The sequence below is a fragment of the Camarhynchus parvulus genome, chromosome 4, assembly GCF_901933205.1.
Source record: "Camarhynchus parvulus chromosome 4, STF_HiC, whole genome shotgun sequence".
In the NCBI taxonomy this organism is placed as follows: domain Eukaryota; kingdom Metazoa; phylum Chordata; class Aves; order Passeriformes; family Thraupidae; genus Camarhynchus; species Camarhynchus parvulus.
In genome coordinates, this window is record NC_044574.1 from 10057236 (window position 1) to 10084017 (window position 26782).

At 39.2% G+C, this 26782-nt stretch overlaps 1 protein-coding gene across 1 annotated transcript in view; it reads left to right on the forward strand.

The window, feature by feature from the left end:
• DOK7 (docking protein 7) overlaps positions 1–26782 on the forward strand; it is a 57986-nt gene that overhangs the window by 4044 nt on the left and 27160 nt on the right. Inside the window, exons 3-6 of the mRNA XM_030948321.1 lie at positions 2640–2840; positions 9244–9363; positions 16874–16981; positions 18480–19354. Of these exons, the coding sequence (XP_030804181.1) occupies positions 2640–2840; positions 9244–9363; positions 16874–16981; positions 18480–19354 (1304 nt within the window). The remainder of the gene's footprint in view (positions 1–2639; positions 2841–9243; positions 9364–16873; positions 16982–18479; positions 19355–26782) is intronic.

The following is a 26782-nucleotide window of genomic DNA, read 5'->3' on the forward strand; positions in this document are numbered from 1 at the left end:
TCGTGGAAAGCTGTGAATGAGGTAGGAATAGAGCCTACTAGATTATGACATGTGCAGCCATGGAATAAAGGTGAAGTGGGAGAGATTGTGTGTGTGGAAGTGAAGAAATGCAGAAGTAAGGAAACAAGTGTAATTTGTTGAACTGGCAATAATTTTATAAAGTTAATTGCAAAAAATCTTAGGGGCAGGGGAATAAACTAAAGCATTGAATTTTTTTCAGAATTTTGTCTTTCAGTGCATGTTCAGTTAGGAGAACACAGTCAAAGGGAGTCTAGTTTGAGTACAGAGGACTAGAAAAGAGAGAAGATGTAGAGAGGATGGTGATTGGTGTTTTTTCTTAAAGTGTAGTAAGGGTGCCTTTGTGTGCCTTGAAAATAAGGTGGCTGGATGATAAAAATAGGCTAGAGAGAGATGACCTCAGAGTCTGGGAAGCAAAAAAAAAAGTGAAAGGAGCTGACACTGTTCTTGAATGAGGACCACAGAATGGAGGCGTTCACACTGGAGTTCCCAGTGTTTTCTCTCAGTTTTTAGCAGATGAAGTGGATGTGATTCCTGGAATGTGCTTGGGCTCACAACTCATTTTGAGAAGTTAGTGTACTGCAGGTCAGTGCATAGCTGTGAAAAAGAAAAGATGGGCTGAAGAAAGTGATGGATTTAAGTAGTACCTTTTGTTCGGGGATATACTCAGCTCTGTGTCTTCACAAATTTTTTTTATAGAGTAAGAGAAGTCAAAGGCTGGGAAAAATTTTGAAAAAAATGCCAATATACCTCGAAGGCAGTGTATGGGAAAAGTTTTATTTTCAAATATGCTTTTCCTTTTACTTTGGCTTTGTTCAGAGTTGGATATGCTGTATTTTGACAGTGGTCTAGAACTTGGACTGGAGCTCTTTGTTTTCAGCAGCTGTTGTAACTTGCAACTGATTGTGTGAAGAGTGGGCTTCATTCCTCAGTTATGAAGCAGAAAGAGTCCTGATGGTGTTTCTGCCATGGTTTAATTGCCAGCAAAATACTGGGCAGAGGAATACAAATGGCATTAAAGATTGCTTTGTGAGCATTATTGATCATGATGGTTTTGCTATCTTTTTGATAGCTGATGTTTAAGCAGATTGCGTAACAACTGCGTGCCCAAAAGGGGACATGGTGTGACTATTGATTTGCTCCCTAGCAGTGCTGCTGGCAGGGCTGTAAGCAGAGCTGTGGTTAGTTAGATCTATCTCTGTCTCCTTGCACATTTCACTCGAATGACTTTGTGGCTAATTCTGCTGGAGCCTCAGGGAACTTAGCAAATGCATGTCATAGATGAGGAGTTGGCTTACAGCTCGGATCGTGACTAAGAATACAGCAAGCAGTTAGATGAGAAGCAAGAGTCAGACCCAGATGAAATTTGTGATGCTTGAAGAGGCATGGGCAAGAAACAGGGAAGAGTTGATGCAAGAACTGAGAGTACCTGGAAGTTACCCAGTAGATTTCATAGGCAGGGAGCTGTTCGTGTGATCTTTGATGCATAACCAAAAACTAAATCTGTGTTGCTTCTTGATAAACACCACCAAAACCCCCCTCTGGAAATATAAGAGTCTTGATGCTTCTCTCTACCAAGACAGATGTTGTTTTTGTTTTTTTTAAATTTGTTGTGGGTTTTTTGTTTTTATTTTGTTTGTTGGTTGTTTTTTTTTTTGTGTCTAATCACAATATGAAAGAAACTAGAGCAGTAGTAGAGGTCAAAACAATTGTTGGGGAATTATATGCTTGCTCACTTAAATCGTTCCCTTTGAAACGCTGAGATTTGAGTGATCCCAATAACTTATTATTCAGAATGCAATAATCTTGGAAGAGTAAATGGGACACCAGCCTAGAACAACTACTTTAGGTAAGGATACTGCAATGTAGATGATACTGGAATTGGGATTTGAACCTGGATTTTGGAAACTTGAATGAGATAGATGTTTCTTTTCCTTTCTCCACTCTTTTAAAATTCAGGATGTGAAATATGAAAAAATTAAGTGACATCTAGAAGTGTTTGTTACTTATAAATCACTTAGTTTCCTAGTAATATAAAATGTCTTGGCATCTACTCATGAAATAATCACAAAGGTGGAAAAATGTAATTTTCCTCATTTTACTGCTAGGGAGGAAGTGAAGCAGTTTATTAAAGGTTGCAGATGAGTCAGTGATAGAGAGATTTGTTTAGTTCTTTGAGCCTTGGATTTTGGGCTCCTTGATCACCATTTTATTTTTATTGCATACATGTGGGAAAGGAGAGACACAGGTTAGAGGAGGAGACAGAGAGCAACCCATGTAATGATGCAAGGATGGAAGAGGTAAGTGAAGTCTGGATTGGATGATTGTCTAATCTGAGATAGGGATTAGCCTGGAGGATTTAGGATAAATTAATATACCATTGCAGCTTTAATAATTTGTAGCATTAGAGCAAGATATGGTGGATATTTTCCAATCCTAAACCGGCATAATAGAGGTAATGGCCTTACAGCTACTTACACGTGGCTGTCTGGGCTCCACGTAGATCTTTATGCCAGAGTCTCATGGTGTGGGCAGGGTTTGGTCCAAATACCACAGTTGAACAGAATGACTTACATAACACTTGTATATTCTGTAGTAATTTTTTTTTCCTTATTTGATAGTTCATAGATTTCAAGTCTTTGTAGCCCCTGGCACAAAACTGGAGAGTGGGCCTGCTACCCTGCATTTCTGCAATGACATCCTTGTCCTGGTGAAAGACCTCCCTCCCAGCGTCATGGGGCAGTGGAAGCTCTCAGATCTGCGGCGCTACGGGGCTGTCCCGAACGGATTCATCTTTGAAGGGGGCACCAGGTGCGGCTTCTGTAAGTACAAATGGAACTGTCCTCCGCATGCTGCTCAATGCCTTTTGCAGAAATGTAAATGCACTCTCATTCCCAATGGAGACTGCAGAACCAGCTGTGCTACTTTGTCAAACAGGCAGCCTCTTATCAGAGGGTCTGATCTGAGTAGATTTCTGCAGGCTTCAACCCCGGTGTTCAGGAGAAATGTGACCATGTGCAGTCCTGGCTAAAAATTGCCCTGTGGCTCTCCAGAATCTCCAGAAGATGTTTAGTCAAAAGCTGCTATTGACCACAGAGCAAAAATAAGGTCATGAAATTTTATGGCTTGAGTTATGCAAGAGGTAAGGTAAAATGGCTTAATGTTCAGATTATTAAATTATGATTAATAATTTTGTTGTTTGCTGAGGGGAGAGTGATCTGGAGCTTTGAGGTTACAGGCAGCATCAATGTTCTCATTTTGTAAATGCTAATTTCTAAATCCCATAGAGGACTTTTTACTCCTTAAAGTTAGAACAACTGTCTGGTCTCTTCCCTGTTAGCAGTTTTGTAACTGTGGGGTGGAGCCATGTAATATTTGGGGTCAAAATGAAAGCAAGCAGGCTGAAGTACAGTTTCCATACCCTAGTAGCTAAGATACACCTTCATATGGAGATAAATCTTTTGTTCCCATGGCAAATTTAGGACTTCTCAAATTCTCCCTTCAGATAAAATGTATGCAAGATCTGAAAAGGATAGTTAATAAATGCACAGGTATAATAACATATAATTAGGGTGTTATTAATAAGGTTCTAATTTCATGAGCAGAGTTTGAAGCCATGCTGAATTGATGGCCTGTGAGCACAGATGGATATGGAGATTGCCAGTTTGGATGTGAAGTTGTTTGACTTGCTTTTTTCAATAAACAAACTGAAAAATTAGAAGATTTCAGAGTTGATCCAAATCCAAATATATTCTTCCTGGGACTTGCATACTGTTGCTCTGCATGTAAATTCTGGTTGCTCTACTTCTATGGGGTGGAAACCCAAATTCCTGACCTCTTTCTGACCTGATGGAGGGTGTGGCCCGGTGGGGATTGGTCTCTTCTCCCAGGCAACAAGGGCCATGAGGAGGGGAAGTGGCCTCAGGCTGTGCCAGAGGAGGTTTAGGTTGGGCTTTGGGAGGAATTTCTACGCAGGAAGGGTTGTCAAGCATTGAAATGAGATGCCTGGAGAGGTGGTGAAATCAGCATCCCTGGAGGTGTTAAAGAAATGACTGGACATGGCACTTAGTTGACATGGTGGTGTCCAGTCAAAGGTTGGACTTCATTATGTCAGGATCTTTTCCAGCCTCAATGATTCTGTGAAATGAGGAACTGGAGTGATGGAACCTGAATTATCCATGGTGGTTTTTTTTTTTAACCTCCCTTAAACTTATCCTAGTTTCTGGTGAGAAACGGGGTCATCAGTTGCTCCCCTGTGTGCATGCTTTTAAAAATATGAAATTATTATTTTTTAAGGTTACAAGTGAACAGAATTAGAAAAGTGCCTTGGAAAAGGTACCACTACCTTGTGGATCATTCTTAAGAAATGTGTGTGTTGGTAGCTGAGCCCTTTCAGTTGCCATGAAAGGGTATTGTCTTTCCCCTGCATGTGTGCATTCAGAGAGAAGAACAGCACAGTCAGTTTGGTACAAAATAGCCTGCCACAGTTGGAAACTCTTTACAGGTTCAAGCTGATCTTGTTAAAGGAGTTGTTGCCCTTAACTAAGCAGTCAAACATATCCGCAGGCATAACAACATTTAAATATGTGTTTAGTCTAAACACTTGTTTTAATATTGCCACTATATTGAAAAGGCTTTTTGAAAATAGAACCTAAATTAAATTATAACTCTGGTTATTCTTGACAGAAGTGTGTTGGTAAAGAGAAGGACCATCTTTCTCCAGATAGCTTTTACCTCAGTCCTCTGGAATTCCTGAGGCAAACAAGTAGTGTTCAGGAAAAAAAATTGATATGTTATTACAGAAGTTGTTTTAATTCCTAAACAAAAGCACTCTCCATTACCCTGTCATGTAAGTGTAATATAATATTATGCAGACTCTATTATTAATGTTACTTTCCTACAGGTTAAACCATATCTTTGCTCACATTCATCCTGTGGAGCAGAGGATTAGTGAGTTTAAGGTTTAAATATCACTGTAATAAATACCTCATTAAAAGGAACCAATAATCTTGTGGTTTGATTGCCTCTCCGTAACAAAAGACATGAAGCCTCAAACTGAAGCAGAGCTTTTTTGGGTGTATCTGTGGTAGAACTGAGGTCTAAAAGGATATGAATTTGTTTTAGCTTTCTGTTTTGTGCTTCCTCACAAAAGTTTTTATAAATATAAAACATTTCATTATGTTCTGTTCCTTAGTACAGGTTTAATTCAACTCCAAAGGCTTTGGTACTCAATCCAGGAAGAAGGAAACCATCTGAGATAATGCTGAGATTTCAAATATTAAATCTAGGTGCGTTTTCAAGATGGTTCACACAAGTTTATTCACAAATAGGAAGAAGAACATTCACATTCCGAACTCCTCTTACTCTTAACACCACAATTGTACTGCTAGAGATTTAAAAAATAACTTTTTCCGCTTCTGAAAGCTGCAAATAAGTTATTTTCTGGGCCGAAATGTTATTCTCTGTGTAGCTGAAGCTTAGTCATACACTGTTTGCAAAAAAGTTGGTGTCTTGGCCTAGCAGTCAATGGGGAGGTTTACGTGGAGGAACAGGCTGGAAAAAAGGAGCCTCTCACTTCCCCAAGTTCCCAGCTCAATCAGTGTGCACCAGTTAAAATGACCAGTTGCCAGGAGAATCTTCACTTGGAGGTCAGTGTGAAAAAATTCAAGTAGGGTAATAAAAGGGCACATTAACACCATGAGAATTCAGGCTCTCCAATGTTCAAGGGCTTCAGGATTAGCTGCTAGAGCCTGGTTTAAAGCTGCCTCATATTTTCTGACAGCATCTCCTTGAAGAAGGGAACTTGTGGGACCCTTAGTGCCCTTTGAAAGAACAAATACTAATTGCAGGATAAGCAGGAATATTTCTGTGATCCTTTTGGTGCTTTGATAAAATTTGGTACTTCCTTCCTTCTTTCCTTTCTTGTTTCCCCTTCTGCATTTGTTTGAAATTGAGAAGTAGTAGGAGTGGTTAAACTGGGGCAAGATCTGGATTTTTTTGAAAAATCCTGGGTTGCATAGATTGAAACTTCTGTTTATATGCAGATATTCTGTCCTGTCTCCTACTTAGGCCTACTGCAGGCAACCAGCATTATCTCTGTTTATCTATTTTTGGTTGTCTTGCCCATGTCTTAGTTGGCAATAATGGGAATGCTCTGTCATTTTCCCCACAGAGAACAGCAGTGTGAGGTCCCCTCTGAAGGGAGCTGCTCAAGGCCAGGGTTGGGATGTACATGCTGATTGCCATGGAATGAGCTGCTGTGGTCCCTGCCTGTCCTGCAGCTAAAAGGCTTCAGACTCTAGTGTTGTCTGTTAGGAATAGTAATTAATGGGAAAGAACTGACTCTTCCTCCCTGCTTTCACACACACTACAGATATTGAAGTAATTTTTGGCTATTGTATGTTTTTAAAGTGTGTTTGCCCATGGGTTTGCTTTATTAATATGATCAGTTAAAATCAACATTGGCAAGATTAAGTAGTACTTGGAAGTTTTATGCAATTGGCAACTTTGGTCCTGAATGTTTGAGGGACTGTTCAATGCTTTACTGCTGACTGCACAGAGGTTGAGTGTTTCAGTCTCATGCAAGTGGTTGGAGGCTGCATTTCACCAAGTCTCGTAGCCCATGGAGAGAGCTGAGTGAGCCCTTCAGTCTGGTGAACAGCTGCATGCTATTACACTGTGCATACCACACATTCCTTGGCTTCTAAATGCCTGTGCACCAAACCAGTTCCAGCACATGACTGAGATATGTAATTCCCAGTAGTGAATTTCTCAGTTTTCTCAAGAAAGGAGAAAAGAAATGTAATCACTTGCTTTTATGTATGCTTTAGTTAACCCTGCCTACTCATTCATCTCACTTGATGTTTTTTTGCAAGAACCCTCAGACTTCTTCCTTCCCTTGCAATCTAGTTCTACCTACCGACACTAGAAAGAAAATGTTTCCTATGAGAGTCAGTCAGCAATTAAGAATAGAATCTACAAGGAGATTATTGTATTTTTCTGTTGGATTTGTATCCACATGCACATGGACATACACTCTTTGCACTGGTTATATAAAGGTCATCACATTTGGTTTTGGGATTTCCAGATGACTGATAGTTATTTGCAGAAAAAATCCTTTGAGTTGAGCAGCCAGCTTACACGCACACATTTACTTTCTTTGTTTGCATTAAAGTCAAAGGCTTATAGAGCCTCTTAGGAGTTTAAGTAACTCTTGACAAAGGTGATAAAAGAATAAAATGGTCCAGATGTACTCCTTATGTACAGAAATATTTGAGCAATCTTTTTTTTGCCCTGAGTGGCAACAGGGAGTTGTAGGATTCTGCTGAATTATCAAGCCACATAGTGTATCACTGTGCGCTTGAGACCTGAATGTCCTCTGCTATGTTGTGTCTATATCCTGCTTGCTTATGCTGCATGGACTGCAAAGATCCTGTTCCTGTAAGACTCTCTGTGCTCTGTTCAGGGAGGAGAAGTCAGCTCAAAGAAAAAGCTGAATTTCAGATAATTCCTGAATACTTTGCACTCAGGATTTCTTTATCCTTATACAATGTTCTCTGACTTTGGCATCTCCTGGGATGGGCAAGATTGCAAGTGAGTCACCAGCAGAAACCTTCATATTTGTCAGGCTGTGTGATTAGTGTTGTAGTCTCCTACATGGCCTCTGATCATAAAGCCAGGGTTTGTTCATGTTTCTTTGGCTGAAGAATTCTTGATAGGTAAGATCTGAAGAGATGCAAATGTGCTGGAGTGACAAATCAAGTTATGAAGATGCCTCTAACAATGTTGTCTTGAATAGATTTAAGCAGAACTGGGAGAGACTTAGATGTGACATAAATTGAGAATGACAAGAGAGTGTGGACCAGGACATGTTTTTCCTAGAGAGATTAGTTTACAGCTTGCTGGTTATACCTAATTTACTCAAGTAGGTTGTGGGTTGTGATCCACTTTATATGATCCTTTTTGTTTGAATCACATAGCCCTTTGTCAAGCTGTCAAAAGTGTATAAATTTCTTAAGTGAAATGTGAGTATCCTGTTGGATATGACAGGGCATGTGTTTGGAAAGTGATGGGGATGCAGTCATTCTAGTCAAGATCAGCTCTGCTTCTCTGACTAAAATTGAAAAAAATACATAGGCAACTCAGAATTGGCTAGAGACATGCAGAAATCAAACATGTCCAGATTAGGGCCTGAGTCACAAGGAATGTGCAAAACCCTACTGCAGTCTAAGATTTTATATTGGAGTTGTGTAGTATGCTTGGCTTTAGTGAAGTGGCAGCACTTTTTCAAGGTCTATATACTAATTTAATTTCCTTTTTTATCTGGTATTGAAGTTTTATTTCCCTGAAATTTCTGGTTTCTGAGGTGGTCTTTTGTCTGATATTTTAAGATATTTTTTTTCCCTGATGTGCTTATATTTAGACTGACAATTTATAAAATGTTCTGTGGAGCCCTTCTAGTCTTTTGTGTTGTTCATGCAGCCATGTGTCATGGAGCTCATAACTTGTTTGTTTATTTAGTGAATCTCATTCTAATTTTGCTTGGGGCTATTCTTAATGAATGGAAAGCAAATATCAGAATAGAGCAAAGGGTAAAGATCTGATGACAACCTGTGGAGTTGTGTTACATTCTGTTAATAATAGACACATAGGACTTAGTCTAGGAAAATTTATACTATAATCCAGCAAAATAACCAAATTCTAATTTGTTGGCATATAAAAAGCTCCTCTTGCTTAAAAGTGGTTAAAAGTAGAATTAACTTGGTTCATTTTTTTGAAGACACTTTAAGTATTCCTGACACTTTCTGCATAGTTAGCTTTGACCTACAAAATTTTAGGGGTAAATAAGAACAGAAGACCTGGACAGCTGTTGAGAGTAAGGTGTCTGTTTTGACATTCAGGGGGGATTGGAACTAGATGATCCTTAAGGTCCCTTCCAACCCAAGCCATTCTATTATTCTAGGACACTACTTTAACTGCCTGAATGTCATAAAATTAGCATGAATTATTAGACAGCTATTGAATTTATATGTATGTATGTGGTATAGTGTGTGTGTGCTGAACTGAATTTTTTATTTCTTTTCTCAGGAGAATACCTTGTTGACTTCTTTTCATGGCTTGCACTTAAAACTGTTTTGATTGCTACATTATAAATTGCTTCAGCTAAATATATTTCTAGTGTTTCCAGGTGAAAACCATATATATTTATGTTGTGCTTTCTTGCAGGGGCTGGTGTTTTTTTCCTCTCTTGTGCTGAAGGGGAGCAGATCAGCTTTCTGTTCGACTGCATCGTCCGCGGCATCTCCCCGACCAAGGGCCCCTTTGGTCTGCGTCCAGTGCTCCCAGGTTAATACAGGAAGTCCAGAGTCACTGTCATGTCTCACACCCACTGCTGCTGGTGTGAGAGCAGGTTGCAGACACTGAGGGTGTGCAGGGTGCAAAGTGGTTTTCATTCTGAAATGTCACTGTACAGATTTATAAGCTGGATGTGCCCAGTTTCCCCCTGCTGCTGTGGTTCATTCATGTTTCTGGTTATATTGCTAACTCCAGCCCTCTCTTATTTAACAGTACTAAAAGATGGCAATTTGAATTGAAAGGAGTCCTAAATTTTAGTTTTAAACTTACACATTTAACTTGGATCCATGTCTGCATTGCTATTTTGATAGTTTAATGGAAAACTAACTTCTGGAGCATTTTGAGTTTATCCAAAATGGAGTTCTAAGTCTTGTCAGCCTTAGAAAACCTTGTCAAGCCTCCACATCACATTTAAGTTTTTCAACTTGAGCTTTTTTCCTGATGTCTGAGGATTGAATTCCTTCTCCTATTTCGTGGTAAGTGCTGCGTGTACTGCAATGTTCAAAGAGGAATTTGGATGGCATCATAATAGAATCCTTTTGATTTCAGCAGATGAAGTAAAGTATTGAGTCAGAATGACTCTGTCAAACCAGACAAAAGTGTAGAAATGAAATTGCAGAAAAATGTCTGTGATTTGGTGGTGGCATACAGTAGGAATAGGTTGCAAGAATGGTGAAGGATGAGCTGGGATTTGTGGAATACTTGGAGTTTGTGTAAGTGTTAGGCAGTTAATAAGTGTTCAACAGGGTTTTATTGCTGTTATAAGGTTAAGATAATTGCAGGAAGGAAATGTGATGGAAAATATTAGATCTTTAGCTTATTAGGTCATTAGATAATGTGAAGCTTGTGAAAATAAATTATGAAAAATAGTTATTACTTAAAAATTAGTAAATTCAGTAAACACAAGGCTCAGTTCACGTTGTCTTTCTCATGGTTATAAGGCAGAAGCAAGTTAAATAATCAAGTAGGATAGTAGACAAAAAAGCCATTCTCATGTGATGATATATGTTTGCATTCAGTTAACTGGAGTGTTTAAAAAAAAAAGCACACAGAAAAAACAACAACAGAAACACAAAAATCAATGTTTATGCTTAAAGCTTTGCTATTGAACACATTTTTTTGCATATCTAAAACTATGTGTGTATGTAAATATATATGTACAACCCCTAAGTCTTGTCAAACAAATTTTTGTCAAAGAAAAATTCCTGTCTGGAAAAATTAAGCCTACAAACAACTATTCTGCTGGGTTTTAAAAAAATTATTATTTTAAATTTTAATATTAGCGCAGTCTTTGAAGATTCATTTTTCAGAAGCATGTAGGAGTAAATCTGCTTTCACATGTTAGTTATCACTTCTGGTGTTTGTGGGTTGTTGTGCCACATACCACAATCTCTTCCCTCCTTCAGGAGCTCTGACCTCACTGAGGTGCATGAAGTGGATGCGGAGTGTCCTGGGGAGTATTTGGTGGTTTTTGTAAGAGAAGATCTTTTTCCTGAGCTCTTTCCATTTCTCTTCTATGCTTGATGTACTTGCCATTAAAATCTCATCCACATGATTTCATCTCATTTCCCTGGACAGGAGAAGTGCTTTGTCAAGGGTTGTGCTCATGTACTTGTAGGCTCTGCCTTTATTTATCCAAGCTACCTTGAGCCCTCTAACTTTCATTCCTCTGTATTTTACCCTTTTCTCTTCCAGTTTGTTGTTTCTCTCTATGTACATGTTGGAAAAAAATATTTTTTTAATGTTCTTTATTTATTATCCCGTGCAGAAGCTTGTACAGATCTGTTTAAGGCACACACAGATGTACAGTTCTGGTGATTCATCCATAAACTAATTTTCCTTCTCAAGTATGTTGTTACACAGAATGTACTGTATTGCTTGAAAAGGTCGAGTCTACCAGATGCATACCATGTGTCAGGTATTGAAATTCACTCAACCTTTGAAAGCATCAGCTTGTAAACAGATTAATTATCTGTACGCTTCAGGCAACTAGATCAAAACTCCCAAATTGGGGATTCTACCAAGAAACCTCTTGTCTATGTAATTCATATTTACTGCGTTGCAGAATGCTACACAGCTTCAAATGTACTTTATGTATGCAATATTCTACTTCTGTGCAATTTAAAAGCTTTTAGAGAAACCTTCTCTTCACAGTTTGCTGCTTGAATTTGGCATCTTGCCTTTGCCTGTGCCTTTCCAACTTAAACATGAGATATGCTTGAAGCACTGTGGTATATTCAAGCAAGGAAAACACACAAAGGGCAGATGCACAGAGAAAGAATGTAATGTGGTAAAAACAGTCACAGTGACAGTGTTGGACACCAACTCCCACAGCACAAATATAATCTGTAGATGTTATGCAATCAATGTGGTCTGTCCTTGTCTTTGTAGGAAGGATGAGTGAATGAAGCCAGTTGCTTCATGTATGAACAGCTCAACAATATGCTTAAAAGGGGTGCTGAAATATTTATGTGTTAGCATGAAATTAATAGGAGATGGTAGAGGTTTGAAGAGGACTGAAAAATGACCAGTTTTCTTACTTGCCATAGTGATTCTTCAACAAATGTAAAATAGCCAGTATCTAAATGGAATTTCTAAACTGGGTGTGCAAGGGGTGCTTGTTCAAGGACAATATTCACATCTTCTTTTCAGGATTGTAGTTTTAAAATCTATGCCTTATTTCCTTAAAAGCACGATGTTCTTATCATATAGATCATGGATATATGACTGCTGTACATATTTTAGGATGTCATCTATAAAATATGCAATGAAAATCCAGTGCAGTGGAATTTATAAACTTGACTTACCCATACAGAGTATCACAGTCTGGTCTAATCTCTTAGCAGACCAGCTTTGAGCAGCCAGTCAGACTAGAGAACTCCTGAGATCCCCTCCAACCTGAATTATTCTGTGATGTTTTGGAAATGAATTAAATTATGTTTCTCACAATAAAAAAATAACTCCATTATGTGTACACCCAAAATAAATTGAAAAAGGAAAAGAAAATTAGATGTTTTATGGTTTATTACTTGTTGTACTTATTTTGGGAGTCCATTAATTTTTCAAAATTGTACCACAATAGTCCTATTGATATCTCCATTAGATTGGAGGTTTTGATTTATTAAAAGCTGTGTGATCAGGTCTCATAAAACCCCCCAAAGACACAGAAGATGGGAATGTGAAGGTCATGCAGGTATAGGTATCTGTAGATATTGGGAAGTGTAATATTTTAAATAAAGGACTCAAATGAGTGATGGCTATGGATGGCTTGTTTTCCCCAGCTATTAGTTGGAAGAGAACTGCTGTAACTGGCTACTAGCATGATCTCTTTTTTTTTTCTTGAAGAAATATTTAGAGAACAATCCAGAGAATTTACATTCTATCTTGACAGAATTCTAGTTATGGACTTAGTAATAAATCTCTGATTGCAAGGTTTGTAATCTATACAGAATTGCATGCTTATTATTTGAGAGATGTTTGTTTATCAGGTGTGTGTTGAACTCCTTTTTTCACTAGCAAGATTCATGTTGAATGCCAAACCTGAGCACAGCAAAGGCCCAAGAGCCCATCAGGGATATCTTTTATCAGTGGGCAGACCAGTACTCTCTATATCTCATTATGTGACAGTCTAGTCCTGCAGTCTGGAAAGACACTGGGTGTAATGTTCATAGTCTGGATGCTCTTTTTTAATTCTGGAAGCTTTTTCAGGCTGCTTTGTGACTGACTGGAGAGTGTACAGTTATTGCTTGCTGAGGATCCATCTGATGCTATTTCTTTTTGTTGAAACTTGGTACAGCTTTGGCCATTGCAAGACAGCTCTGTGGCTGCCTTCTGCAGTATTTGTACCAAGTGGATCCTCCTCAAACTTTTAGGACATCTTTTCATTCCTCCAGACATCTTACAAGGTGTGGAGATGTTAGCAAGAAGGTGAGGGTCCAGGCCTGATTTACAAATGTCCCTACAGTTACACTGGAAGAAAGAAAAGAGAGATTTTCAGCCTAACTTAATTTTGTTTAACAAAGTAATTAACCAGTGTTGCATTTTAAAGGTGCCTGTAATCAATTAGGTAGCTGCTGACTGACTGGATACAATAATTTTTTCCTGACAGGTGCTTATTGAACAGCCCTGGAGCTTTGAATTACTATGACACTTTATTCCTATGTTACCAAAATATTCTAAATCTCCCACGATGAGCAGCTGATGTGGCTTTAATGAATACCCACCAACGTAATGTAAAAATAAAATCTCCAGCAGAGGCATTTTTAGTCCAGCTAAATTTGATGTAATCCTTCCCCTTTGCCCCAAAGCAGTGTTGAAGAAGATTTTGAAGACTGCCTCACATAGAAGATGATTTTCTTCATAGCAAGGGATCCATGTTTGATTGGAAAATGATGAAAAAAAATGTATTAATTGAAGGACCTGAATGAATCACGGGACAGGATCCGTTTGTTAACAGTTTGGGAAAGGAAGGTGCTGATTGTTCTTGGAGCTGCTCTCGGATGTTGTGTGGGCAGAAGCTATTGGAACTTCCTTGGACAGCTGGCTCAGTACCGGTCATGCTGCTTCTGTCCCCCTGGGTTACTAACATGGCAAATTGCCAGTTATTTAGAGGTATCAGGCATGCAAAAGGTAGAGGATGATGCCCCAAATTCAACTTTGTAGTATTATGGCCTAAAACATGTATTAGAAAAAGGGTTATCACAACAGCACTCATGGGAGGTCATAGGTTATGCACTCCACACTTTTGTCCCTAAAAAGTGGCTGCCAGTGACTTTAGTCCATAGCCAGATCCTGTAGGAAAATGTCCTGATTAGAGCTTGGCCATCTGTAACCAAAAATGCTGGTACAAGAATCTGTTACTTCTGGGAAATAATATTGTGTGTGTTTTCCATGGAAGTCTGGCTTATTAGCAGAGAAGATTAAAGGTGAAACAAAGACTTGGGTAAGACTGATAGGTAATTACCTAAAACTTAGACTGTATGTTTGTTGGGTTTTGAAGTTGTTTCTCTTGGCATTTCCTAGAGCTTACTGAGGGAGGTCCTTCTGCTTAATCTTCCACAAAACCGAGTGATGAAAGCAGCACATAACTATGAACACAGTTTTATACAAATGTTTTATCCATAGGCATTCTTTAAGGGGAAGTTTAACAAAAAAAATTCTGGTTCTGTTGGACAGACAGTATTCCTAAAGGTTTCATGTTGTTGGGTGGAACCTGGTGTGTTCTGTAGCTGTGCAGCTGATAGGGAATTTGACTTCTGGAAGCAATTGAACATGTGAAGTGCAAACTTTCTGACATCAACTTTCCTCTTATCTTATCTTGTATTTAATTATAAGCCAATTTTACAAGATCAGTTGTTTGACCATTTTTTAAAAATTATATCTTTTACTGTCTGTAAAAGGGACATAATTTACTTAAAAAACTAGTTGTTCTGTAGGTGCCCTAGTTATGTTTTGAACATCTGTATTTGTCAAGTAGTCATATTCTGAGGAAAGTGAAAGGACCTTTCCTACTGACAGTTCTTTGATGTAGGAAGGATTAGTGTCTGTTTGCATCTTTCTTTGACCAATTTGCTGATCTGTTATGACAACTTTACACTCAAAGTACTTGTAGAACATCTTTCTTAGACCTTTTTGGACATAAGGCATTTAACTAGACACACTTAAGTAACTGGAGTAGAGGACATTAAAAAATAGGCAGTAGCTTGTAACACTGTATGTATGCTACTGAGCAGATCTTTGCATGGACATGTCTGGGTTGCACCATAGGTGTTGGTGGCCAAATGTGTTTTCTTTGGCAGAGGTCCATATGGAAGCACTGGTGGTTTCATTTGAGTAAGCAGTCTCACAGGTTTGAGATAGTCAATGCCTAATATGAACTGTCTTGCAGTGTAAATAAGAATGGACACCTAACAAAATAATCCACATCAAACAGTCCTATTTTCTAACTGAGCTGGGACACACAGAGGTCACAGACCCTGTTTGTCATGGGCATTGTTGCCTTGTCCCTGTTAGAACGCCCTTGGGTTCCAATGCGTGTTGTTATAGATGGATTGTGTATATCTTGGTTTTTCTGCTCATTTTACCCAGATTGCAGACTGCCAAAGATGGAAACCTCCTCAACATGGGAAAGAAAAGTTAGAAAGTTCAGCGTTGTCATTTCTGTTCCTACCTAGGACAAGTCAGAAAGTGAATATGGGTAGGGAGGAGAGATGTGGCAGTTAGTTTCTTGGGGCAGTTGATAATGTAAGGAGCTTCCATGGAGCTTCAGCTGAGCTGGCTGTGCTCCTTCCCCTGGTTATGAGCTTGCTTTGACTGCTGTGTTGACAATATCAAAACCAAGTCTTTTAAAACTGGGGTGAAAATGAAATAATGAAATTTTTCTTTCATTTTTCCAACTGTTTTTTTTTTACTAACTCAATCACAACAATGTATAGCCTTTTTCATCCTCTTTTCCTTTCATTAAACGATTCAGTGTTTTTGTGGTGTGCTTCTGCTGCCCAGTTGATCAGATATACAAGAGCAGCAGTTGTGAGGAAGCTAATCTGGTTTTGCTGTCATTAATTACTTTCCCTGTGTTAATAAGAATTACCAAAGTTTCTGATCATGAACAAGTTATCAGACCTCATCCTCTGCAACTGCTGAGCATGACACACTCATCAGTGCTATTTGAAGGGATCTGTAAGGTTTCTCTTGGGATAATGGTTATGATTACTTCCAACATCTGGTTTTATTGTTATGCCTGCTGGAAATAAAATGATTTAGAGGAAACGGGCCTGTTTTACTGATGAGACTTCCACATTCTGCTTTTTTTTTTTGTCTTTCTGTTTTTTTTTTAATATAATGAGCTGCCTTCAGTGAAATAATCTCAGCTGGAATGGCAAGCTCACTAAAATGTATGGGGAAAATCCATAATAGTACATTTTAGAAGTGGTTTATATCATCCTAACTTATCTTAAAGATAACGACAGAGAGCCACCAGGTTGCTTATTTTATCTCTGACATCTGAACTTAATGACTGTCTGAGCATCCAACTTGAAGACAAAGTCTTTTAGATGATCTGGATTGGAAGATGTCAGTTTAATACCTCTGATTCTGCCTTTATGATGTTGATTTGTAAATTTCTAGGATGAAAAATTTGGTCTTTCTGAATGTTAAAATTCCCAGTGAATCCAGTGAATTTAGGACAGATTTTATGTGAGTCAAATTAACTTTCAAGTCCTCTAGACCTGCTAATTATTTCTGTAGCTATTGACTTTGATGCTGTGCTCTTCAGTGTTCTGTCCCTGATGGTAACTATTACAGACATTGGGTATTATCTCTGAAAATCTTTTTTAAGTGACTGTGTAGCACATGTCCAGGATGTGCTTGAAGTCAGATTGTCCCATACATTTTTCCAATCAGCATTTCAAGCTTAAGAATGTCTTTTTCTCTTTTCTTATTTTTTATTTATTTTCCACATGACCTCCTTTGTTTATTTAGTTTTTTCTGTTTCTTTTTAAAGATCCAAGTACAAACCCAGCCTATTCAGAAGAAAGATTGGCTCATGAAGCTTTGCAATTAGAAAAGCGTTTGACCTTGCTGTCCCATACAAGCCGTCAAGGTAGCGGAGGTAAGAAACATCTTTAATTAAATAAAAAATACTATGCTATGTTTCTTCCTGCCCAGGCTTTAAAAGTTGTAAGGCCTGTGTTATAAGATGTGGAGCTTACAAGAAAAATACTAGAGAAATGGTCAAGACATTTGATTTGTTATGTTTCTTGTGAGGCAGTTCTCTAACAGCATTGTCTGAAGTCCTTTGATGTAGATTGGAGGTTTTCAACTCAGCAGACTGAGTTTTGAATCAAACACTATTAAACCAGGTAGACCATTTAGGAGCTGAGTCCTACTGAATTTTTGCATGTAAAACTTAAAAAGAACTGTCTGCTTTAAATCTGATACCTGCTTAAGTACCTTAGTGCAGCCTGTAAGGTGGACTCACTTGTATGGTCCACGCATCATGCTTACAGCAGATTTTTGCAGTAACACAGGACTCCTGTGCTTTCCTCTGCTATCTGTACATGCCTTTTCTGGAGTTGTTAGTGTATCAAAGTAGAATTGGTATCTGGCACTGGATTTGTAAAAGGACCTGTGCCCTGAACTGCCATTTGAACTGTTTGATAGCCAAAGTTAGATCATCCAAACATGTGCTTTGCTCTTGACTCTAAAACCTACAAGCACAAAAATTGTCCCTGTGAAGATCCTCAGGAGCTTTATTATGTGCTTATACACATGTCCATGGCTACTTTGGCCTAGACACCGCTGGGTAATGTGACTGAATTCCAGTGAAACTTCCTGAAGTTTTTCTTAATTTGCACATAATACTAGACTTAACTGAATGGATAGAAAAAAATGAGACTTGATAGATAAGCATGCCTGTTTTTTGTTTTTTGTTTTTTTTTTTTAATTCAGTCCTTCTGGTCAGAAATCATGACCCAACTTCATGTACAGTTTCTGACTTTGAGCTACAAGAAAGTGGTTTTATATTTATTTGGTTTTTTTATTTGTTTGTGATGTTTGTGTTTTGTCCTTGTGCTCTTTCATGCCAGTGTTTAATTTTTCCACTCATATTCTGTCTTTGATGGCAGTAACAACCTACTAAAATGCCTTTCTTGCAACTGTCATTAAAGAAATTATCTTGCAATATAGACATAAATGAATCACAGAGGATATTTTTGTATATAGATATGTAAACATTTTTATAGCAGCATTATTCTTATTTTTATTTGTACAGTGATGTATGACTATATTTTGGTACAGCAACCCAATTAACTGTATGAAAGTAAAATATGTTTGAAAAGGGGAGAGCTTGGTGCATAAACTTTAAGAATTTAGCCTCGAATGCATTATGTTTCACAGTGTGGAAGGGTTATGGCAAGGTAACATACCATTGCATTTTATTTTTCCCGTGGGGCTGTGAGTTATTGCAGAAATTTCTGGCTTTCTGACGGCAGTTCCACTTACAAAAAGCAGATGGAATCTCTGGGCCCTTCCTGTTTGTACATACTTGCCGTGCTTGAGTCTGTTGATTGTGTTTTAAACGTAGGTTGATGTGTTTCCTTCTTTTCCAGGAGATGATAGGAGTATTTCAAGCTCATCTTCAGATACCAGCCACTCGGATGTCAGCGTTGGGAGCAGGCTGACAGTGTGGCCTGAGCAATCTTCAGCCAGCACCTCTCAGGAGAGCCATGGGCTGGCAGCTGCCAAGGGCATTCACCTGGGAGAAGAGAAGACCCTTCCAGAAGGGGCACGTGGCACCACCAAACCCCCTCCGAAGCCCCTCCGGTCCAGACAGCTGCAGGAAATAGGACGTCAGAGCTCTTCTGACAGTGGAATAGCTACTGGTAGTCACTCCTCCTACTCTGGGAGCTTCTCTTCCTATGCTGGGAGCTTAGACATTTGCCATGGTGATGAGTTTGGATCATTGCTAAGCTTGCCATTGAACTTTCCTTCAGATCAGAGTCTATGTACTTGCCCTCACAGTGAGTCCCAGAGAGGTGTGGGATCAGAGTATCAGGTTCCCAGCTCTCTCAGACACGTTTATGATATACCCAGGAGTGTGTTACAGGCAGCTTCTAAGGAAGTGCAGCTGAAGAGTGCAGATTCCACGCTACCCAAGGACCAGGCCTTGCCAGCTCAAGGTGCCAGTGACCCAAGACTGCTGCTACCACACTTGGAAGCACGGAGGGGAGCTGAGCACAGCCAGCACAGAGGGAGGCCTTCATCCTTACTCACAGAAAGCAGCAAGGACTCAAGTGATGAGACATATGTGGATTTTGTTTCAAGGTGGTCAGACACAAAACCACAAGGACAGGTGTCAGACTCCAAAAGTAGTGAGCTGTCACCACCTGGTGGGGCCTCAGCTGACCCCTGTGACACATGTGGCCCCCACCTTGGGATGACAAGAGCTCTTTTTTCATCTTGTCCAATCTGTGGTGGACTAAAGGTAAATACGTAACACTGAGCGGATGCTAACGAGCCTTAGTTAATAGAGCATGATTAATTTAAAGTTACCTAAGTTGTAGGTCATAAGTAATATTGTTTCCTTTATACTCTGAACAGGTAGTAACTTTTTCTGTTGTTTATGCTGAAATGGAGAGACTTAGCACATGGTTTCCTCAAAATCTGTGCCTAGTCAAGGAAACACTGAACAATATAGACCACAACCATCACTTTTAAATCGGCCAATTTTGGCTTTGGGTACATGTAAGTGAAAGAGAAAAGTTTTTCAGGCACTGGATTTGTCATATAATGGCAAGCAGGCATGAAAGACACTGACCTGTTTTGCTGTGAGTATTTACAAAGAAAGAAGGGGGTCAAATAGTCTGTGCTGCTCTTAAGGTGCATACTTTTATTTTATTGATGTTTTCTGTTTCTTTGTTACTGTAGTTTGAACATGCCTTGCACAAGAAGCCAGGTTAGACCTGTTTCTCACTGGAGAAATACAAGATAGCCAAGTCAGCCTGGCAGTCTGGTTCTGTGACTGGCCAATGACAGGTACACAAAATTTCACTAGCAGTCTACAAACAGGACAGTTTATTTGCAAAAAAAAAAGTATTTTTTATCACTAGTCATGTAAAGACTTAATACCTAAACTGTGGAGGTTCAGTTGCCTTTCCAAACACATTTGCCAGCATCTAAGACTTTGATATTAAAAATTCTTTTTGGACCTGCTATGTTCTTGCCTTTTTATGGCAGTAAGCTTTATACATTAATTATAAATTGTATGAAAATGTATCTGACTTTATCCATGCTAGAGAAGATTTTTTTTTTGTGAATGTGTTTGCTAAGCTTGAAGAAGTTAAAGCTGCTTGTATTAGTGAGCTGTTGAAAGGCTGGGAAGGTTAGAGGGAGTGCTTAATTTAGGGAATGTGTGAAGCAAGGATTCAGCAAGAGAGACTTCTGCATGAAGAATTAAACACTGCCATTGAAGTGTGTGCATTTAATTAAATATGAGATTACATAAACCACTGCTATGGAAAGGGCTTGAATGCCTAGTAGATGATGAAAGAAAAATTAAAAGGTTATAAATTTGAGGGATTGTTTTCTTCTCATGAGGTGTTAGATGCATTTGCATCATCGAGTGCCTTTACATGTTTGCAAACTGGAAAGCTCTGTCTGCCTGGGCCTCTTGCACAGCCCCATCACAGCACCTTGGATGTTCCTGTGCCATATGCCTGCAGCACCTGGCAGGTAGGGAGGCACTTGTGGGACAAGTTTTCTGAGGCTGTGGTCAGTAGGATCAGTGATCTTCCAAGGCCATCCTTGCCAGCCACCTGCACCACAAGCCCTCAAAGGCCTCTAGCCCAGTTCTAGAAGTGTGGCTGCAGGCAGAGGGGTGCACAGCCAGCATCTGCTGTTGGCTTCCTGTGGCTGCTCCCTGTAGTTAGGGAGAATTTGGGAAAAATGACCAAGACTGATTTCTGGAAGGGTTCTGCTTTGGGGTTAGAAAGCTTTAAAGTGGCTTTGTTATAGGCAGGGAGGAAAGAAGTAATTCAGCTACAATTAGCTCACGTGGCGTAAATGTTTCTGGGTGATCAGAATTGTTGGTTTAGATGTGAATTTATCAGATCTTGCCCTGGCTGTGGAAGATGGGAAGCTGAAAGTTGAGTGTTCCCTTGGATATCTTCAAAATCATTAAAAGCCAAATTATGTCAGTACAACTGCCTGTTGACCCCAATGACATAAATACCCACATCTTTTATTACAAAGTGCTATCAGGTTTAATGGTGTTTCTAGCTGCCCTAATAAGTTGGCAAGAATTTCAGATATTGTCTGTATTTAAACAAATTTAGTGATAAACACTGGTGCAATTTCTTCCTAACTTTTGTTTTAGCATGAGATATGCACATCTGCTTTTTTTTTAATAAATCCATTTATAAGCAGTCACGAAAAAAGTCTCATTAAATTGAATGATTCATGGATTTGTTTTTACTTTTGAAAGGAAAAATAACTCTTTGGTGCACTCTCTTGAACTATCATGAATGAATTATTTTAGCAGTATTTAATGGACACTGTCTTTGGCATTTCTCCTGATGAGTTCAGTGAAAGCACAAATCCATGGACTGTAACTAAAATATAATTATTACTCCTTGTACTTTGAACAGAATATATTTAAGTTAGGGCCAGGAAGAATTGATTTATGGGTTGATGAAAACACCAGGTTTTCATGTTTATTCAAATTTGTGTTCAAAAAGCTTTAATGTGCCAGTGTTTGGAGTTCCTTTGCAATTTTGAGTTAAGCTGTTAATTAAATTGTGTTAATGGCTTTTAAATGCCTACTATTTAAAGTGACCAGAGTAGAGGAAAGTCTCCAGCAGTATTAAGGCTATAAGCATTTGTTTGTTTTGTGCCCTTTGGCACAAAAGGCACATGCAGGTTAGGTTTGTAGGTTTGGGCATGTCTCTGTGTGCATGTTGGAGTTCAGCATGTGAAGGGTTGGAGAGAGGTTGCAGGATGAAGATGGGCACACGTGGAGGGCGTGGTGGGGGTCCTGATGGGGATTGACTTGTTAACAACCACCTGCTCCTCTAGTGACAAGGATGGTGATGAAAACAGGGAGAACAGACCTGGGAAAGTGCCAAGGCTCAAACAGAAAACAGGGCAAGGAAGCCTTTCTGTCACTCTGCATGAAAAATAGAACCAGCATGAAAAGAGTTACTAAATATTGCTTCTATTACTTGTCTATTGTATCTCATATTAGACACTGGGGGCTACGAAGCAAGCATGCAGGGTGATTTGCTTTCTGTTGTATGTAATTGTGCTGTGCTCAAGATGTCCTTTACAGATTTCCAAGGTGTGCTTTTGCTATGTAATTTGACCTAGATGATTTCAGTGCTGTAGATGATTGCAGAGGTGAATTGTCTATTGTAAGTATAATTTAAGCTCAGAATTAATTGTTACAATTTCTGAGTAAGCTGTAGAGATTTATTATTAGACTTTACTTATTATGTTTTTAACTACTTAACTAATACTAATTTGATGAATAGAATTTCATTGTATGCTTGTTGCTCTGTAACTTCCTTTGATGCTATAGTTTGAGAAATGTCAACTTTTTTATAGGTTTTTTTTTTACACCACCATTGTTTGTAAATTTTCTTAGAAGTCTGAAAAATAAAATTATTTTCCAACTGGTTTTGTCCTTTTCCATCTGAAAAGTTCTGGGTTTCGTTTTGCTTTGCTTTTTGTCCCCTGACCTTCTTGCAAGTTGGATTAATATGGAGTGTTTATGGCTGTCTCTTCATGCTACTTAGTGTTATACTTAAATAACTGTTGACAGCTCCAAATATGCCTATTAGTAGGAATTACATTTATGTATGTCTAGCTCATGCTAAACTCATATTTATGTCAGTGGGAGTTCTTATTTATGTAGAAATACAGTCATGAGTACTGCTTTGGTAGTTAACTTGCTATGATAGAGGGGAGAAGAAGTTGTCAGTTTGTGTGTGGCTGTTGTCATCAGTCTCTCTTGGTATTCAGCCACCAACTTGAGTTGATGATTTTAAAATACCAAGACCTCCTTGGGGGCAATATGGTCCCAAATTAGGAGCTAATCTGCACAAATTCTCTGTGAGGTACTTGTATAATTCCTGGTCCCACCGTGACTCTGTGCCTCAAACTTTCAATCTCCCAACATGTCTGTACTAAGTGGAAATACAGAAATGTGGTGGTCTTGATGGACAAAAGGGGTTTTGTCAGGCAGCAGGATCCACAGCACTGAGGGGCTGAGAGCCCTTCCCTAAACAATCCAGGGGGGCTCCCAGGCACCTGCCTTGGGAGCACATGGATCTCAGGTTAAGTGAGGAGTTGGTTTGGCTAGGTGATAGGATATTTAACTCTTTCAGTCTGTCCTGTAGAAACTGCTTTGTTTTGCATTACAACTCCAGGGGATGGCATGTGCATGCCTTGAGCAGGCTCTTCACTGCTGTGCTTGATGGTGCAGCCCCATGTCCCCCTTTCAGAGCTGGTTATCACCTGCAGCCTTGGGTGAGGGCAGAGTCTCTGTGCTCTAGAGAAACTGTGAATATCTCTGTGTCCCTTGTGCATTGTAGACCAGGGAGAGAGACTAAGCCTAGGGAGAAGCACAGCTGATGTGACTTCAGGCAGAGGAGGGGCTTCAGCTCTAGAGCATCCTACACTGTCTTGCTTGGTACTAATTTCACCAGGGTCATGAGCAACCTGTCACTGGGTTGGGAATATAGCCTTAATCTTCAAATCCTGTACAAACCCTTAACCCTAGAGTTAGCTGGTGCTTTTTCTGTCATTGTAGATGCTGCTTTTGAAAGAGGTGAAAGAGAAGGCCTGTAAGGTGTTAACTTTCTTAGTGAAATCTGAGAAATGGCAGCTGCATGACTACATGGCCATATCTGTGTAACTGAGAATGTTTTATTTTTTTTTTTGGCTTTTAATCTAGTACTTTTCTAATGTAGTACTAAAACAGATACTAAAGAAATCACAATGTACTGTTATCTACAGCCTTAATTTAGCTATTTTTTTCTGTTGGGAGTCATTACCTCTTTCCCCAGGAGACTGAAAACCTTATGTGTTTATCTTGTACTGTGTTTATTTCCATGCTTTCTCTGACAGTGTAGGAACATGATTATTTGTAATTGCACATCCTTTACATCTCTTTTTTTACAGTATTGATGTGTGGTGCTGTAACATTTTATGCTTCCTCCCACCTTTAAAAAAGCTACAAGCTGTCTAAATTCTCAGCTGAGAAGGATGCATTTGTCATCTTCTACAGCATTGTTGCTGCTTGTATTTCTGCTCTAATCTCAGAGCTCTGGGCAGTTGGGCAACACTGTCAGAACTATAACAGGAGCAGTTTGCACCTCAGAGGAACCTGGAAGTCAGTTGTCATTATTGACCTGAATGATGTGTTTGTGAGGTTTCTGTATCTGGGTTTTGCTGGCTTTTTGCATGAATTAGAAAACTTGCTTTTGTACTCTTTTCTTTCAAGATTTAATTCCATTTTTTTTCTATGAGTCCTGACTGTGATACATGAACCAGCAGTGATGTGCATCTCCCAGCACGTGTCACCACTAAATGAGGTGCCTGCACTGGACAATGATCTGGCCATCTGGCATTTTACTTACATTGCTGTTACTGTAAAAGGCTCTGAAGGCTCTGAAATTTTTACAGTAAACTAGTGTTATTCTTCAGACTTTTCAGAAATTCAAAAGCATCTTATAGCCCACCAATTTCCCCAGAGCATCTTTCTGAAATAGAAGAAACCCATGATCATTGCTGCTCTTGACAATGAAATGCAGTCATCGCTGGAGCTGGACAAAAGCACCCAACGCTGTGCAGATCAAAGATGAGCAGAAGTGTCATCACTTCTGTCAATTTTTCAGTCATTTTTTCTGTCAGTTGAAGCTGACAGAAAAAAGGGGCATAAAACAGGTGGATGTAGTGTCAGGCTTAAAGCTGCATTTGTTTTGTTTTCCTTTTTGTAGTTTTGGCCAGGAGTCCAAGTCTATTGTAGAGATGATCTCCATCCACTTGATCTCATCTCCCATCCAGGTGTGCTTATCCACTGTGTAGAGATATTGCTTAATGTCAGCTTGCAGGAAAGGAAGAATTATTTTTCTTACCAGTTCCCCAATTAACTTGTCCAGTATTTAATGCTTCTTGGCAGCTTTCAGGCTTCACTCCCAAGTAACCAAGGAGAGACCCAGCTTCCTTTTCCATTGCTGCTGCTGGTAAGAGCTCACATAAGTGACCCAGCTCTTCCGAAGGTGGGCATGGAGGAGGTCAAGGGTAAGAATCTGGATTTTAGATGTCACAGGAACACATGAGACATGCCAACCCTACCAGGGCAGTGCAGATCTGACTTGCTTTCAGCCCTGTAGGAGGTTACCTTATCTCTTATCTAAAAACTGTACTCAAGGTACTCTCCATCTATCATGAAAGAATCCTCACAACTTTTGTGCAAAGAATAAGGGTTTTAATCTAAATTTGGAATAATAAGAGTTGGCATATCTTGGGATCTGGCACAAAGGGGAACAGACAGCCTGTGGTCTGTAATGAGAAAAGGAGTGCCTGCCACAGAAGCACTGGTGAGTGAAATGATAACAATGTCAAGAGAAGAGAGCATCTTTCCTTACATGAGGGAATGCAGGCAGTGTAACTCAGCAGAATTCATTCTTCTGTACCAAACACAGGTGTTGCTGGATTGCTTTTCTGTCAGAGAGCCTTGGAGATCTTGATAAACCCAATTATTGACCTTCTATCCCCATCACAATGAACAAACTGGAAAATTGGCTTCCTCCCCTAAAAAAATCAAGCTGGATAATAGCTTTTATTATTACTAATACCAATGGCTACTTCTTCCTCTGTTGGGAGCAGTAGCTTTTCTGAAGAGAGAGAAAGAAATGCCTTGAAAGAGGAGTCATATGACAATAAAAGCTGGAAAAAAAATCCATTTGGAATGTAGGGTTTGTGGGGTTTCTGGTTTTGATCCAGCTGTAAAAGAGACTCTTCAGATTGCTTGGAATGTGGCCAAAATGAGAAAATTAAAGGCTTTTTAAAATCTATCTTTCCCCTGCCCCCTGCAAAATAGAAATCCATTTATTTCTGGAAAAATTCAACAGAATCCTACAGTGTTAGCAGACACTTTCTATCTTCATTTTATAAAAGGGAGAAAGTAAGATTCACCTGCAGGGGAAGGAAAGAGAGGAAAAGCATAGATGTAAGGAAAGCATAGATTACATGGAGCTGAACTCGGGGAGGTGAATAACTCCAGTAGCAGCCTTGGATTAAGATTCCCAAGTTTGATTCCCATATGGTTTATCTCCTTCTGGAAGATCATAAACAAAGTTACTTTCAAAAAACCTCAATTCCTTGACTTGCATTTCTGAAAAATGTTTGTAATGTCTTCCAACATTCTATTTTTAAGATTGTGCATTAAAAAGACTGTGCAGGAAATATTATGTTTTGATTAACAGTCAGTGATATCAAAGTAATTGCATGGCTCAGAAGGAGCTGGCGAGTGTCAGTAGGATAGCAATCACTTAGATGGGATGTCTGGAGGGCTGGCAGCAGCTCCCTGGGAATAGATGAGGGGACTGAAAATAGATGCTCAGTAGGGGTGTGACCTTTCCAACCAACCTTTTTTGACAGAGCCACTTAAAACTGGAAGTATGCAAATTAGAAGGGTGAAATGTGTTCCAACAACATTAAACAAGCTTGCCCACAACTCAGGACAAGACATAGGAGTGGAATTAGTTTTGGTAATTCAAGATTCCCAATATACTTATTACTTCAAGATATCCATGGAAATACTTTCAGTCTGGCTGATAACATGTCAGCAGAATTACAGTGAGTTGTGATTACTTGTAATCAGATTATATCTGAAGGTGTTGGTTGTGTT